The sequence below is a fragment of the Anomaloglossus baeobatrachus genome, chromosome 1, assembly GCF_048569485.1.
Source record: "Anomaloglossus baeobatrachus isolate aAnoBae1 chromosome 1, aAnoBae1.hap1, whole genome shotgun sequence".
NCBI lineage: Eukaryota > Metazoa > Chordata > Amphibia > Anura > Aromobatidae > Anomaloglossus > Anomaloglossus baeobatrachus.
The window spans coordinates 26,375,498-26,393,297 of NC_134353.1; the positions used below are offsets into that span (position 1 = coordinate 26,375,498).

A 17,800-nucleotide genomic window follows, 5' to 3' on the forward strand; every position below is an offset into this window, starting at 1 on the left:
TCTGTGATGCCGATACATTTGAATGTGCGATGCTGAGCAGGGGGCCCGGTGCTGGCGGTGACATCGTGGGCAGCCGCCGCCAGGCCTCTCCCCTCAGCTCACGGGTCCCACAGCAGTGCCGGGGGAGGTTGCGGGGAGAGTACGGGTGCGGGGGAATGTGTGGGAGGGTGCAGGGAATGGGGGTGGGGACTCCATGCACTGTACCCACCCAGCAGGGCGGCAACATGCTGTTCCCAGATTTGCATGTCAACATGGTCCTGCCCATGTTGACATGAAATGACCGGTGTGGAGACACGGGGGTCGGTGGGTGCTCTCGTCCGCTGGCCCGGCCGCCTTTAGAAAGACAGCATCGCCCAGGGCTCATCTCAACTGAACGCCCGACCTCCTTAACTGTGGGCGGAACACTACTCAGACAACACTGGGTGAGGGAATCACAATATTAAGACTTTATTGGATTCCCAAACAATTAACGGCACATAACACATAACCAGCAAAACCAAAGAATGTAACCGGCAACAGTTTCTCACCCTTCCGCTGGCTCACCAGGGATTAGAATGTCCGTGCCCAGAGCTTCCAGGGCTAATTACTCCAATCCAGCAGCACCCCGCTTTCGGCGGGCACCCACCGAAAATGGAATAACGCCAGATTTAGGAAGCTGGCTGAGGTCTGCAAAGTCTGTAGCCAGGTGACCAAATTGTCCCAACCTGGGTTTCTTCCTTAAGAAGTCTCTGGTATGATGATATGATATAATCCTGGCAGCCGGAGTCGAAATCTCTAGACTGTGGTATGGTCTCCAATCGGAATCGGAGGCCCTAGATTGAAGCCATGTAGCCAAGTGATCCTCTAGTCGGAGCCAAAGTCCCTAGACCAAGTCCACAAGGGATCCTGGTTCTGATCCCCTAGCCAGCTCCTAAGAGCTTAGACTGGATCAAGCAACATCCATCAACCACTGGTGACTCCAAGAAGTCCCCTTTTATAGCCATAGCCTTCCGTTAGGATATTCTGTGCCCTTATCGGATTAATTGTACAAGGTTGCTTCTCTTATTGGATGAATTTCAAGCTGCATACAGAATATCCCAGTAATAATGGTCAATGGCAGAGACGAGGGAGAGACAGCTAAGTTACATCACATTCATTAAACACATCGTAATACAATGGGTGTCTGGCCTTCAGTGGCCAAAACAATTACATGAGTCAACAAAAACTTCAATACTAAACTCCCAAGAGTCTGGTGGAACAATGAGGGATTATCCCCCATCTATAAACAAACTGTCTTCATGTCTGGCTGAATTTTAAGAAAGTTAACCCATGCTAGGCACTGTGTGTCCATGTCGCCACAACCGGAAGAAGCAAAATCGCGGCAGGAGCGGTCACATGACAACTCTGAGCCTGGGGAGAGGGGCTGACAGCGGGGCAGGTAAGTGGTCACTATTTGCTTACCTGCCCCAATGTAGCCCAATAGGGAAATAATAAAAGAAAAGTGAAAATAAGTCGGATAACCCCTTTAACGCATCATCAACCAGCCATGATCCAGTGATTGTCTGGATTTTCAGAGCATTATTACTTATTTTATATGGCCACTGACTTACAGCAATTGCATTTTCTGCTTCTTTTTCCTGCCAGCTCTTCATTACCAGACGTCTCATCACTACCCGGAACCACCCACCTCGACCTTTATATCTATCGGTTACGGAGGTCCAACCTGATGCAGATGGTGCAGTCGGCACTGAAGATTAAGCACGAGGAGTGTGAGCTGATGGACGTGCTGGAGCAGGCGGAGGACTGGCTACTGAGGCTGAGGTCTCTGTCCGAGGAGGTAATGGAATGGATTATTTAATAATGACGTTCAGTAGGCCGCCTTAAAGAGATCTTCTAAACAATTACCATATATTTTTACCTCTTTCTTAATGTTCTATTAAAGATCCCTGTCCTGTCGACAGCTCAATCTTATTTGATTGAAAATGTAAAAATGATGTTTTTTAAGCTCTGAAAAATGACCTCAAAGTGCCACCACTAGGTGTCACCTTTACGTGGAAGCTTACCATCCACTGCCTGTGCCAGGTGTAATCCACAGCCATCAGCAGAGAAAGAATTATATGACAGGAAGTGGGGTGGGTCTTTGTCCCTCTATAGGAAGTGGGGTGGATCTTTGTCCCTCTATAGGAAGTGGGGTGGGGCTTTGTCCCTCTATAGGAAGTGGGGTGGGTCTTTGTCTCTCTATAGGAAGTGGATGCCTGTCTTTGTCCCTCTATAGGAAGTGGGGGCGGATCTTTGTCTCTTTATAGGAAGTGGGGGTGTGTCTTTGTCACTCTATAGGAAGTGTGGCTGGTCTTTGTCCCTCTATAGAAAGGGGGGGGGCGAGTCTTTGTCTCTATAGGAAGTGGGGGCGGGTCTTTGTCTCTCTATAGGAAGTGGGGGTGGGTCTTTGTCTCTCTATAGGAAGTGGGAGCGAGTCTTTGTCTCTTTATAGGAAGTGGGGGCAGGTCTTTTTGCGCTATAGGAAGTGGGGATGGGTTTCTGTCATTCTATAGGAACTGGGGTGGATCTTTGTCTCTCTATAGGAAATGGGGCGGGTCTTTGTCACTCTATAGGAAGTGGGGTGGGTCTTTGTTGCTCTATAAGAAATGGGGGTGGATCATTATCTCCCTATAGGAAGTGGGGAGGGTCTTTGTCCCTCTGTAGAAAGGGGGGAGGTCTTTGTCCCTCTATAGTAAGTGTGGCTGGTTTTTGTCCCTCTATAGAAAGGGGGGGGGCGAGTCTATGTCTCTATAGGAAGTGGGGGTGGGTCTTTGTCACTCTATAGGAAGTGGGGTGGGTCTTTGTCACTCTATAGGAAGTGGGGTGGGTCTTTGTCTCTCTATAGGAAGTGGATGCGTGTCTTTGTCCCTCTATAGGAAGTGGGGGCGGGTCTTTGTCTCTTTATAGGAAGTGGGGGGGTGTCTTTGTCACTCTATAGTAAGTGTGGCTGGTGTTTGTCCCTCTATAGAAAGGGGAGGGCGAGTCTTTGTCTCTATAGAAAGTGGAGGTGGGTCTTTGTCACTCTATAGGAAGTGGGTGGGTTTTTGTCTCTCTATAGGAAGTGGGGAAGTGGGGACAGGTCTGTGTCACTCTATAGAAAGTGGGGGCAGGTCTTTGTCACTCTATAGGAAGTGTAGGCAGGTCTTTGTCATGCTATAGGAAGTGTGTGTGGGCCTTTGTCTCATTATAGAAAGTAGAGAGTGGGTCTTTGTCTCTTTATAGGAATTAATGGGTGCGTTTTTGTTTCTCTTGCTAGTGGAGCTAATCTTTGTCTATAGTAAGTGGAGGATGTGAGAATTATTTTGAGAGATATTGAGAGGATTATGACATTCATACATGTCACCCAGATGTCACTGTTCATTTGCACACCCCATACCCTGCAGCCAGAATAAATCATCTTGCTTTGCCTCAGTGTCCAAATGGCCAGATGGCATAATCCAATTAAGATTACAGAAGAAGCTCCAGCTAGAGAAAGCCCCCTGCTCACAAGCAGGGAGGATGGGCAGGCAACTTCAAGTTTTACAAGTTTACAACCAAGCTTCAAAAGAATTTTGGCAGTCTGGATGGCTTCTATGTAAGAGTTACAATATTGGAGAGCGCATCGCTCCCATATATAGGGCAGGCATATTTCCAGCTTCCTGATGAGATGCACATCACACATATTTTCGCTAAATTCTGAGACATGCTTAGCAATCAATAATTAATAAAAGACCATAGGCACCACATGCTTTTCTATCTATGGATAGATAAAACCCTGATGAGAAATATAATGGTCATATCTTCTGTGTGAGACACTCAGAGGTGTAGGTATGGGGAAAACTGAAAATCCATATTTTTCTGGAAGCTAGAAGGCACACCCATGTCCATCCCAGTCTTAGGTCACTAGGTGAAAGGGTACATGGAATGTCCATAGATTCATAAAATCAGAGCGGACATCTTGTGGGTATTCTTCTCTGAGAGGTCACGTGTGATACACTTGTGAGGAGTCCCAGGAACTCATGGCTCCACAGCGCCCCCCCTCCCCCCCTTGCAAGCCACACCAGGCATACTCATGAGGAACAAAGTAACTGATCCATCTGCGTATCTGTTTGTAACCATATCTTATCTGTAACTGTACTTCTGACATAATATCTGTAAATTCCATCTTGTATATAGTGTATTGTCTAGTATGCCCTTAAGGCGATTAAATATATAATTTAATCTTGGGCTGTTCTTTTATCTCAATCTACGAATCCCATGTCCGTGAGTTCAGCTTAGTTTTACACGCTACCTGGAGTTGGTTTCTGGTCCAATATAGTTCTGCTAACAGACTGGACCTGTATCTAAAGAGGAACTTGTGGCGGTCTACTGCCCTGTACCAGACCAGCAGAATTCTGTTTCACTTGAGCTAGGGGAAAGTTTCTGTCAGCCTGTCAGGGTTGTGGGAAAGCTTGCTGCCACTCCGTAGATTGCACAGTCTGCTCTGTTCCCTGTCCCCGTTCCTCCCTGTGCCCACGGTGACAGGAGGTGTCAGTGCTGCATTGGGCCAAGCGGACCTTACGTACCCCTTGGGGATGTGGAACATCACGTTTTGGCAAAAGTGGCGAGGTCATCTTGCATGGCTCTAACGTATTAGAGACATCAGGGTTGGGCTGCGAGGTGCAGTTTTGTCACAGATTGACAGGTCCATGACCAAGCAAAGTGATCCTGAGTGACCCCCCCCCAGTCCGGTTCATTACAGGGGCGGATATTTGTCTCTTTTTAGTAAGTAGGAGCAGATCTCTCTACTGGAAGTGGGGGTGGGTTTTTAACTATCTACAGGAAACAGGGGTGGGTCTTTAATTTTCTACGGGAAGCAGGGGTGGGTCTTTAATTTTTTACAGGATGTGTGTGTGAGTCTTTAACTCTCCGTAGTAAATGGGGGTGGGTCTTTGTCACTCTGTAGTAAGTGACGATGGGTCTTTAGCTTTCTACAGGAAGTGGGGGTGAGTGTTTAACTCTACAGAAAGCAGGGGTGGGTCTTTACCTTTTTACAGGAAACAGGGGTGGGTCTTTAAGTTTCTCTTGGAAGCAGGGCTGGGTCTTTAACTCTCTACAGGAATTGGGGGTGGGTCTTTTTCTTTCTACAGGAAGTGGGGGGTGGGTCTTTATTTCTCTAAAGGAAGTGGAGGTGGGTCTTTAACTCCCCACAGGAAATGAGGGTGGGTCTTTGTCTCTCCACAGGAAGTGGGGGTGGGTCTTTAACGCTCTACAAAAAGTGGTGGTGCGTCTTTAACTCTCTACAGGAAGTGGGGCTGGTCTTAAACTCTCTACAGGAATTGGTGGTCAGTGTTTAACTGTCTACAGGAAGTGAAGGTGGGTCTTTAACTTTCTACAGGAAATGGTGGTGGGTCTTTAACTCTGTACAGGAAGTGATGGTGGGTCTTTAACTCTGTACAGGAAGTGATGGTGGGTCTTTAATTCTGTACAGAAAATGATGGTTGGTCTTTAACTCTCTACAGAAAGTGATGGTGCCTCTTTAACTCTCTACAGGAAGTGGTGGTGGGTCTTTAACTCTCTACAGAAAGTGATGGTGCCTCTTTAACTCTCTACAGGAAGTGGTGGTGGGTCTTTAACTCTGTACAGGTAGTGATGATGGGTCTTTAACTCTCTACAGGAAGTGGTGGTACATCTTTAATTCTCTACAGAAAGTAGTGGTGGGTCTTTAACTCGGCCTGACACTACATCATGAATGCTGTTTGCCACACACGTGATGCCGCGGCATGGCAATCTTACAAAAAAAAAAAGAGTCACAGTAGCCGCTGGATTGGCCGTGGCCACATGATTGAGACGTGTGAATTCATTCGTACTAGTTTTGCAAAACTTCATTTTGGATCTTCTGGTGCTCACCATACTTTCACATTATTCTAAAGTTGGGTGCCACGATCCTTGGCTGAAGGCCTTGGATAATTTAGATAATTTAGTTGGACTTACTCTTCCAACTTGGTTTTGGAACGTTGTGAAACTCTGGGTTCCCACATCTGCATTGGGCAAAACATTAGAAATGAAATTTTTTTGATCCATCCTACCAGGGATGTGAAGAGCTGAATTATGTATGACTAAGCCTAGGGGCAAAGTCACATTTAATAATCTGCTAAAAAAAGGTCAAAATAAAACAAATATATTAATGTCATCTTCTGCTGAGAAGAGCAATTAGAAGCACATTTCATTGCAGAGATGGAATTCTTGGTAGCAAAGTTGTAGCGTTACGATGGATCCAGGTTCCTGCCATTTTCTCACCACATAAATAGACCGCGTGGCCCAGAATAGACCATAAAGATTTTTATAGAAGTTTGAAGTTATCAAAACTTTGATGACTTTCTGCTTAGAAATTAAGTTCTCTATGATATTATTTCCTAAAGAAACAGTATTCTTCACAGTCGGCCCTTGCCAGTTCCACCCACGTGTGGCATTTTTTGTGGTGGGACCAGGTCATTGAGACAAGTATAATTGTGTGTCCCGAAGATCGGTGAACGTTCAACTCAACATCAGCGGTTTCTAGTATCTTTCGGCTTCGGTTGAAGATCAAGTGTTGGGTTACGAGTAGGTGGTCTCTTAATCTCTGCCAAGTGTGGTCATCAGTAAAGTCTTAGATGAAGACAACAGAGGTCCAGGCAGCCAGTTTCTTGGCCTCTCCCATCCTTTCCATCATTGGCAGGAGCTCTCCTTGAAGATAATACTAAATGTTAATGATGCCTGTCTGCGTTGTGGTTTCTTCTTTTCCATAATTTTCCAATTTTCAGCTGTATTCTTTTATGTATTTGTTGGAAAGGTTCACTAATATTTTGTGAATCTTTTTTTTCAGCCGCAGAACAGTTTGCCAGATATAGTGATTTGGATGTTACAAGGAGACAAGCGTGTGGCTTATTACAGAATACCAGCCCATCAAGTCCTTTTCTCCAGGAACGGGGCCAAGTGTTGCGGCAAGAACTGCGGAAAACTTCAGACAATATTTCTTAAAGTATGTTTTTGTTTCTATTAGTGCAAGTTTCTTGGGTACAAAGGTAACTGGCCGAGGTCCACCATGAGTCGACTGCAGGCTTGATTGAAAGTGACAGAAATCGGAACCAGAATCCGGGCAGAATATTCTTAAAATGTTCATCGAATTAGTGGAATTTGGCCAAGAACACGGTTCTATTATTTGATAATTAGGTTATTCTCTTACAAGTCGGATGATTTACTGTATTCTCTCCAGTATGTTCTATTGTACAGATGTATCATCGATGTTGGCTGACTTGATTTTCCACTCCCAATCCCAATTTGGAGAGATGTTCACACATGTAACAGACAAGTATTATGTGATATTATCGAGTTGTCAAGTTCGAATAGTTTACTGCCGCTGTGTGACACCTCCATTTTATATTATGGTGAGACTAAGGTCTACTCTACATAATGTACTTTCTGAGGTCCAACCTCAATTTACCGCCTCCTCCAATGTTCCAAAAAGACCGGCTCTTCATCGTTTGTCAATGACCTCTACCTATGGACGCTCTGAGTTCCTCTCTTTTATGACGCTCAGGTGTTCTCCGGTGGTTTAGTTCATCATTGAAAGTTTCCAAAGAAAAACCCTGGAAAAAATAACTTTTTGGATTTTTTTAAATGGGGATGAGAAGGAAATGACCATACTTTAAATCTTTTCTTTGAAGATTTGGATAATTATATAACCTTCTTTATTTTTTTCAGTTTCCACAAGAAGGAAATAAAGGCGCAAAAATGCCAGGACAAGTTCGGGTGCAGCTGTGGTTTGGACTGTCCGTGGACCAGAAGGAATTCAATCAGTACGCTCAGGGGAAACTTTCTGTGTTTGCAGAATCGGTAAAGTCCCAGCGCTATCTGTACACATCCTGCATATTAGTCCTATTGTGCACATATTGTCAATATTAATTGTGTTTGGTCATGTTTTCCCTGTCAGGTCCATCTCGTCTGACCCTATCACGTTACCTTTTTTTTTATCATATCCTCTCCAATCCATATAATTTATTCTGTATGTGTCGCCCAGGGCTATGGGGTACTTGGTCCTGGGCAGTGTAGTATTGGGATGTGTCACTGGGTGGCCGTTGCCTGGTTCCGTGACCTTGGGGTCACTTTTAAAAGGGGTTTGTATACAAGGGAATGTTCAATAAAGTTTATGTCATGATGGCACTTGCGGGTTGCGGTTATGGTGATGGAACCGCCACTGCACAGTCGTTCCACTGGGGTTGATGTGATGGCAGCTTGGGTGTTGGGCCCTCACCAAGTAGGGCCTGGACCCCAGGGGGTTACGTGTAGGAGTTGGGTGCAGAAAGAACAGTAGTCCACATAGGGGTTGCTGTTTAACTGGTTCTCTTTACTCACTGTAGTTGGTAACTGGTACCCGGAGGATGGCTGGTATTCACCTCTGGTCCCCTTAGTCCCAGTGCCAGTTGGGGACCTGGTGGCTTCTTTCCCCTTCACCTTTCTCAAGTTGGTGGGTCCCCGTGGCTTGGAGCGACTTGGGCTTCCCTCCTGTTTGTCTCTCAGTCTCTGTTCCGTACAACAGCAGTGTGAACTCTGTAGGGACAGTGATCGGATCTGATCCCTGGCTCTCCAGTTAATGCTGGTGCCCCCGGAATTCTAAGGTCAGTGAGGTCCTGGATGGTCCCCTCACTGTTCAGATGTTGGTCAGGTCTGCCTAGAGCATTTGCCTGACCTAGGGCTCTGTGCCCCATTGGTGCTATGGTTCCCGGGAGTACCTCGCCGTACTCCTCCGGCAACCACACGCCTGGGCCCTCAGGTCCCCTTTACACTCCCGTGTCAGAGCTGTTGCGTCCGTCTCCTCTCACTTCCTACTACTCTCTCCAACTGTTTGTCCCCTCCCACCTGGTCATTGTCTAGTGGACTGGATCGGCTCCAACTCTGGGTGGCCATCCATTGGGTCCATGTCTACTCTGTCACCAGTCTGTGTGGATGGGGGGAAAACTGGGATTATAATGTGTTTTGCTCTTACTGGCACTGGTCTTCCAGGTCCCTGGGGGTAGGCCCTGCATCTTTGGCTGGATGCAATACCTTGTAGTGCCCTGGTAGGTTCAGGGGCGCTACATGTACATATCAATTCCTTCCAGCCCCAGTTATTCCCTCCAGCCCCCAGCTATTCCCTCCAGCCCCCAGCTATTCCCTCCAGCCCCCAGCTATTCCCTCCAGCCCCCAGCTATTCCCTCCAGCCTCCAGCTATTGCCTCCAACTCCATCTATTGCCTCCAACTCCAGCTATTGCCTCCAACCCTCACCTATTCCCTCCAGCCCCTAGTTATTCCCTCCAGCCCCCAGCTATTCCCTCTAGCCCCCTTTTATTCCCTCCATCACCAAGCTATTCCCTCCATCCCCAAGCTATGCCCCCAGCCCCCAGCTATTGCCTCCAAATCTATCTATTGCCTCCAACTCCAGCTATTCCCTCCAACCCTCAGTTATTCCCTCCAGCCCCCTACTATTCCATATAGCCCCCAGCTATTCCCTCCAGCCCCCAGCTATTCCCCCCAGGCCCCAGCTATTCCCTCCAGCCCACAGTTATTCCCTCCAGCCTACAATTATTCCCTCCAGCCCCCAGTTATTAGCTCCAGCCCCCAGTTATTCCCTCCAGCCCCAGCTATTCCCTCCAGCCCCAGCTATTTCATACAGCCTTAGCTATTCCATACAGCCTTAGCTATTCCCTCCAGCCCCAGCTATTCCCTCCAGTCCCCACTATTCCCTCCAGCCCCCAGCTATTCCCTCCAGCCCCCAGCTATTCCCTCCAGCCCCAGCTATTTAATCCAGCCTTAGCTATTCCCTCCAGCCCCAGCTATTCTCTCTAGCCCTAGCTATTCCCTCCAGTCCCCACTATTACCTCTAGCCCCAGCTATTCCCTCCAGTCCCCACTATTACCTCCAGCCCCCAGCTATTCCCTCCAGCCCTAGCTATTCCCTCTAATCCCCACTATTACCTCTAGCCCCAGCTATTCCCTCCAGTCCCCACTATTACCTCCAGCCCCCAGCTATTCCCTCCAGCCCCAGCTATTCCCTCCAACCCCAGCTATTCCCTCCAGCCCCCAGCTATTCCCTCCAGCCCCCAGCTATTCCCTTCAGCCCCCAGCTATTCCTTCCAGCCCCAGCTATTCCTTCCAGCCCCAGCTATTCCCTTCAGCCCCAGTTATTCCCTTCAGCCCCAGCTATTCCCTCCAGCCCCCAGCTATTCCCTCCAGCCCCAGCTATTCCCTCCAGCCCCAGCTATTCCCTCCAGCCCCCAGCTATTCCCTCCAGCCCCAGCTATTCCCTCCAGCCCCAGCTATTCCCTCCAGCCCCAGCTATTCCCTCCAGCCCCAGCTATTCCCTCCAGCCGACAGCTATTCCCTCCAGCCGACAGCTATTCCCTCCAGCCGACAGCTATTCCCTTCAGCCCCCAGCTATTCCCTCCAGCCGACAGCTATTCCCTCCAGCCCCCAGCTATTCCCTCCAGCCCCCAGCTATTCCCCCAAGGCCCCAGCTATTCCCTCCAGCCCACAGTTATTTCCTCCAGCCTACAATTATTCCCTCCAGCCCCCAGTTATTAGCTCCAGCCCCCAGTTATTCCCTCCAGCCCCAGCTATTCCCTCCAGCCCCAGCTATTCCCTCCAACCCCAGCTATTCCCTTCAGCCCCAGCTATTCCCTTCAGCCCCAGCTATTCCCTTCAGCCCCAGCTATTCCCTTCAGCCCCAGCTATTCCCTCCAGCCCCCAGCTATTCCCTCCAGCCGACAGCTATTCCCTCCAGCCCCCAGCTATTCCCTCCAGCCCCCAGCTATTCCCTCCAGCCGACAGCTATTCCCTCCAGCCCCCAGCTATTCCCTCCAGCCAACAGCTATTCCCTCCAGCCCCCAACTATTCCCTCCAGCCGACAGCTATTTCCTCCAGCCCCAGCTATTCCCTCCAGCCCCCAGCTATTCCCTCCAGCCCCCAGCTATTCCCTCCAGCCCCCAGCTATTCCCTCCAGCCCCCAGATATTCCCTCCAGCCCCCAGCTATTCCCTTCAGCCCCCAGCTATTCCCTCCAGCCCCCAGCTATTCCTTCCAGCCCCAGCTATTCCTTCCAGCCCCCAGCTATTCCCTCCAGCCGACAGCTATTCCCTCCAGCCCCCAGCTATTCCCTCCAGCCCCCAGCTATTCCCTCCAGCCCCCAGCTATTCCCTCCAGCCCCAGCTATTCCCTCCAGCCCCAGCTATTCCCTACAGCCCCAGCTATTCCCTCCAGCCCCAGTTATTCCTTCCAGCCCCCAGCTATTTCTTCCAGCCCCAGCTATTCCTTCCAGCCCCAGCTATTCCTTCCAGCCCCAGCTATTCCTTCCAGCCCCAGCTATTCCCTTCAGCCCCAGCTATTCCCTTCAGCCAAAGCTATTCCCTCCAGCCCCAAGCTATTCCCTCCAGCCCCAGCTATTCCCTCCAGCCCCAGCTCTCCTCCAGCCCCAGCTATTCCCTCCAGCCCCAGCTATTCCCTCCAGCCTCAGCTTTTCCCTCCAGCCCCAGCTATTCAATCCTTTTATGTGTGATTCCTTTTTATCATATCTCATTTTTCTTTTTTCCAATCCTTTCTTAAAGGGAATCTGTCACCAGAATTTTTGAGTTCTAAACCAAAACTAGAACCTTAAGCAGCTCCTGTGCTGCATTCTATAAAGGTGCATATTGTCCCTTGACTCCCTCTGCAGACCCAATAAATACCTTAATAAAATCTCTCCCCCTGTATGCAAATCCTTGGGTCTGCTCTGGTGGGTGTTATATTTTGTAGCTCCTGTCTTTCCTTTTGGCACTGATCGCTGTCCTCCTTTGATGATTGACATGGATGACGCTTCTGGCGCCATCCACATAGCTGAGCAAAATCTTGCACTTTCGCAGAGACATTGTCAGCTAGTGCAGGCACACTTTGCTCTGCCCTATTTCGGGCAGAGACGAAAACACAGGTGCGCCTGCGCGAGCTGGCGAGTTCTCTGTGCAGGCGCGATGTTTTGGCCGGCGATGTGGATGACATCACCTATGTCAGCCACCTAGCCGGACAAAATCTCGAGCCTGTGCACAGGCATTGCTGGCTCGCGCAGGCGCACTTCTATCTGCCCTACTGTAGGCACAGCCAAAACATAAATTGCGCATGTACTGGCCACGGTTTTCTTGCTTCCCATTACTGGAAGCAAGTTTTTGCCTGACTACATGGATGACACAGGCAGAGAATGTGTCACACCTGCGCAGAGAATTCGCCTGCTCGTGCAGACACACCGATGTTTTTTGCTCTCACTGTAATAGGGTAGAGCAAATTGCGTCTGTGCGAGCCAGCAATGTGCCTGTGACTTCTACCACTAGGTTTTCATTTTTTTTCTTTAACCTTGTCAATGTGGAAATCCTCTCAGTTCTACCAGCAGCATGTTATAGAGCCGGAGGAGCTGAGCAGATTGATGTACAATTTTATTGGAAAAAAATTTGTATAACGTGTAACTTGTTGATTGAAACTCCTTCTCATTCTCAGCTTAGGAGTCCAGGGGGCGGTCCTAAGTCCACAGGACTCCTAAGCTGAGAATGTGAAGAAATTTCAATCAACAAGTTTACAAGTTCTACAAAATCTTTTCCAATAAAACTATATATCGATCTGCTCAGCTCCTCCGGCTCTATAACACGCTGCTGGTGGAGCAGAGATTAGAAGAAACGGTAATACATAGCGTTCCTTGTCTTGCAGTATGAGAACCAGACCAAGCTTGCGTTAGTGGGCAACTGGGGAACCACTGGGCTGACGTATCCCAAATACTCAGACGTGACGGGGAAGATCAAGCTTACAAAGGAAAGCTTCAAGCCTTCCAGTGGATGGACGTGGGCCGGAGACTGGTTCATCAGTCCAGAGAAGACGTGAGTTCAGATTGTAAACTTCTTCTCAATATCCTATTCTTGCTTGAGATGGTGCAAATCGATATGCAGGACCTGGTCCACCGGACACGTCAGCGATTTGTGGCTGCTGGAAGGTTGCCCTGAGAAACACCTCCTACCTCCCGGCAACCCCGACTCATTTTTTGATTACCCAGTCTGGTGCAAGGCCATGGTGGTGCACATCTCCACCCTCACCGTCTTACACCTTGCACAGTAGTCAGGCACAGCGTACTGTAACCAGATCATCATTTTTAAGGGTTCGCACACATGTATAAAATGAACTAGTGCAATGTGAGAAAAAAAATTGGATTCGGACCCATGCTATTCAATGAGTAAGGGCTGAGCTGTGAGTTTTCCATCTGCTGTATTCATTGGCCCAATTTTTTTATACGCAAGTGTAAGCGAACACTTATGCAGATTTCCCGCCTCCAGCTGTATTATGTGATGTCTATATATATAAGGAAGGGTGTGGCCTCTTGATGCCCCACCCTTTATCAGGGTGTACAGAATTATTAGGAGCTCGTTCTCAGGCAAAATGGCCAAATGAGAGATTTCCTCGAGTCTACGAAGTCTACGATTGTTCATCGTCTACAGAGGACGCAGCTCTTGACTCTGCTCAGATATCAGGACCATCATAGAACCAGCAAAAGATGAGGAGGCTGAGCCTGACCATCACTGAGCAAGACACAGAAGTACAAGGTGTTCAGTGCTCAGAGAAATGGCCAAGGTGAGGAGACTGAGCCCGACCACCACTGAGCAAGACACAGAATTACATGATGTTCAGTGATCAGGGAAATGGCCAAAGTGTAGAAGTTGAGCTCAATCACCACTGAGCAAAACACAGAAGTACAAGGTGTTCAGTGGTCAGAGAAATGGCCAAGGTGAGAAGGCTGAACCCTACCACCACTGAGCAAGACACAGAAGTACAAGGTGTTCAGTTGCTCAGACACACAGCCAAGGTGAGAAGGCTGAACCCTACCACCACTGAGCAAGACACAGAAGTACAAGGTGTTCTGTTGCTCAGACACACAGCCAAGGTGAGGAGGCTGGGCCGATCACCATTGAGTAAGACGCAAAAGGGAAAATGTCAAGACTTGGACAAGAAATATTTGAAGACATATTATCCCAAGGTTTTATGGACTGATGAGATAAGAGCGACTCCTGACGGAGCAGATGGATGGTCCAGTGCAACATCCGTACCAGGCACAGACCTCCACTTCCACTCAGACCCTAGCGAAGTGGAGGTGGATTCCTTCTATGGGCCAGTATTATTACAGAGGAGCTAGTTGGACCTTTTCGGGCAGAGGATGGATCAAAATCAACTACCAAGCCTTTGATGAATTTTTAGAAGAAGATGCACATAAAAAAAGTCTGCAGCACTCAAGTAATCCATGACAACACAGGAGCTGTTCAAGAATAAAATTATCAATCACACAAATTTCCCAATAATTGTGGACACAGTGTATGGTGGACACCTATGTCCTCACCGTTTTATGGTCGACACGTCTTCACTTTCAGAGGCCTGACTCTCGACTATGAATTCCTTTGCGGAGAACTTGACCTTGGCTCCTTTTTCTCAAGGGTCCCGTAATAGCTACTTGTGGCACCTCCTGTGCTGAGAGCCTTAAATTGGTGTCAAATTTGGCATAAAATTCCCATACTAGTAGTAAGACCTCACAGGGGTTAAAAATTACAAATCTTAGTAAATCTTCAGATTTACATTGCTGTGAAAATGCCCAGATTTGGCTCTTAGGCATCATAAAAATGTTAATAGTTTTTTTGCGGTCGGATGGTCTTTGCCAGAGTCTTAAAGCATTCATCAGCGTGGTTCAATGGGACGCGGTTCACCGGCCGCCGGGGTTTCTTGCTTTTCGTTTCAATTACTGAAATAGTTTGGATATTAACACCCTTCCGTGTTGAGCGTGACACAACACTTACCGGTAAGAGCCCAACATGTCATCCAGTTCTGATCTCATTGATCCCGCCGCTGGCTCATGCCACCGCTCGGCGGATAACAATGTGATTATGTACATCATGGCAGAATGTGCAGTAATGATTCAGCACCACAAATTCCTCAGGCGGTTGAGGGAAGCGGGGTCATAGCCGCATAGGACGCCTCTCAAATATCAGAAAAAACACACACAGAATGAGGAATGCTGAAATAGTTGAACGATTTTTATGGTGCGGAACTTTCCAAGAAAAATATGGAGACGAGTTTTCCTCAAGACACATTTTTGAAATATTATTGAGCTGGATCACTGCAGACGGTGAGATGTCCTTCAGCTGTGATTTATTACCCTCCGTGCAGCTATCACATTAATGTGGCCGTAACCAGTCCCGGTAGATATAGCTATTGGGTGGACGTTGGCCATGACACATGATGCAATCTCACTGGAAGCTTCTCGAGGACAGAAGTAGTGAAGGAGAATTGACCTGCAGGTGGTTCTGGAGGAGACAGCTTTATCCTTCTGGAGTAGAGATAATTTACATACTTTTTCGTATTGCTGAATTTCCTCAAGAAGACGCAGAGTTACCAAAATGTAACCTAATTAAATATCCCTGGTAGAAAACTTAAAAAAAATTCCCAGTATGAAAGTGTTGTAGGAAGGGTAAGCCCTACACCAATTCGAAGAAATACAAGTGACCACCACGAACCACTCTTAACACTCATAATCCTATAAAGAGGTGAAGTGATGGCTGTATATGCATATGACTTTCTGTCTTATGCACCCAATCCAGTTCTAGGACCATGTAGTCGCAAATGCATGTGGACCTCTTCAATGAAGTCTATTGGAGTTATGTAGGATTTTACTCAAGCCAGTGATAGTCTTGGACTTTAAAAGGAGTTTGTCAGGTGATTTTCTAGTACAATACTAATGTTATCTTTAAATATGGGTTAAGGAGACCTTTCAGTATCAATAACTTTTATAGCTCTACCTCTTCCTGTTATCTTGCTGTAAGATCCATATAGTGACTAGTCAAACTAAATACAAACTGCATATTCACTGCTCCCCCCAGTGCTGGCATCAGTAATTGCAAATTCAGTTCAGATTTACTCTGTGTCCCCCACACATACTCCCTGGCACCTCTCAGCAGGGATATTGAATACCCTGGGAGGTGGGAATGAGGGAAGAGTGAATATGTAAATTGTATTTACATATACTTGACTAGTGTGCAGAAAACACTGAATTCTACAGAGCTTACAGCAAGATAACAGGATAAGGTAGAGCAATGAAACTTACTGATCCTGAAAGGTCTCCTTAAGCCTGATTTAAAAATAACATTAGTATTGTACTAGAAAATCACCTGACAGATTCCCTTTAAAGTTCAAGACTGTGGATGTCTAGACTAAATACCTTCTTAACATTACTAGATTTCATTTGAAAGGTCCACATGCATCTGAAACCACCAGGTCCTAGAGGTGAATTTGGTCTACCACAAACCTTAACGTAGCCCTTGCAACAGTACATTGGAACAATTATAAAGATCAAACCAACCATGGGCCATTGGGTCTCCAAGATAAAAGCTGGCCTATTCTACTTCTGGAAAGTGCTGCGTGGGCACAGTTTTATTTCTCAACAAAGAAAACGTGGTCCTGAAGATAAACCCTTTAAAACATTTCAGTTCATTAAATCATTTTGACCTGAAACGTGACCACAGCAAGCATGTAGGTACCTTCTCATTAGGCCCAAACTCACCATCTATGAAAGAACAAATTCCAAAAATAACGACAGATTTTCATTTGAGTTCTTAAAGAAATATCAACAACACAATTATTAATTATGGTTGGTGGGATGGGACCTCTAGTTTTGCCTGCTGATGGAAGGGCAGGCAAAACTCACACAACTTTACTTATAGTGTCTCCTATTCAACCAACCAAAAAAAGCCAACAACATCAATAGGTCGCCTCTATTTTCCTGCTCCTCACTTGGCCCATTCCTACTACACCAATCACCTTCACTACTTGCTTTGGTACTACAAATCATCACTTCAGTAGTCGTCTAGTGGTCTCTAGTGTGTAGGCCGCTCACCTTTTTCCTCTATTTCCCACCCTATATTTGTAGGATTATTATCTTTCCCCCAAGACGGTTGCTCTAGAATTATCCCAGGACTCAAGTTAGTAGTAGTTCATGAACAGTGCCAGTAGACAACTGCAAAAGCCATTGTAGAGAAGCTTTCTACATCTGCTGACATTAGGAATTCTTAAAAATACCAAGCGGACCTTTTTTGTTGTGTTCAGTATGGGATTTACCTTGGCCTGCTTCTTTCCTCTCATTTTATATCTGCTCTTCTTTCCCTAGATTATTGTATGACACCGATGCTGGTCACATGAGCTTTGTGGAAGAAGTGTTTGAAAACCAGGCCCGACTGCCCGGTGGGCAATGGATTCATATGACCGAAGCCTACACAGATGTGGTATGAAGCATGGATGGTGAAGATAGTCTTACTAAAGTGTTATATCAATGAATAACACTTTATTTTTTTACATATGAGGTTGAGAGCTGATAGGTGGAGATAGGGAGCCGATGGGTGTAGATTTGGAGCTGATGGATAGAGATTTGGAGCTGATGGATAGAGATTTGGAGCTGATGGATAGAGATTTGGAGCTGATGCATAGAGATTTGGAGCTGATGCATAGAGATTTGGAGCTGATGAATAGAGATTTGGAGCTGATGGGTCGAGATAGGGAGCGGATGCGTGGAGATAAGGAGTCGATGGGCGGAGATAGGGAGCCGATGGGTGGAGAAAGGGAGCCAATGGGTGGAGATTGGGAACTGGTGGGTGGAGATTGGGAACTGACAGGTGGTGATAGGAAGCCGATGGGTGGAAATAGGGAGCTGAGGGATGAAGACAAGCAGCCGATGGGTGGAGATAGGAACTCGATGGGTGGAGAAAGTG

At 47.3% G+C, this 17,800-nt stretch overlaps 1 protein-coding gene across 7 annotated transcripts in view; it reads left to right on the forward strand.

Annotated features, from left to right (window-relative positions):
- The window catches only part of DYSF (dysferlin), a 423,810-nt gene that overhangs the window by 164,831 nt on the left and 241,179 nt on the right, over positions 1 to 17,800 (forward strand). For all 7 annotated transcript variants that reach the window (XM_075346129.1, XM_075346154.1, XM_075346146.1 and 4 more), the window contains 5 exons: positions 1,624 to 1,816; positions 6,842 to 6,997; positions 7,720 to 7,851; positions 12,717 to 12,883; positions 17,203 to 17,317. In XM_075346129.1, coding sequence (XP_075202244.1) covers positions 1,624 to 1,816; positions 6,842 to 6,997; positions 7,720 to 7,851; positions 12,717 to 12,883; positions 17,203 to 17,317 — 763 coding nt within the window. The remainder of the gene's footprint in view (positions 1 to 1,623; positions 1,817 to 6,841; positions 6,998 to 7,719; positions 7,852 to 12,716; positions 12,884 to 17,202; positions 17,318 to 17,800) is intronic.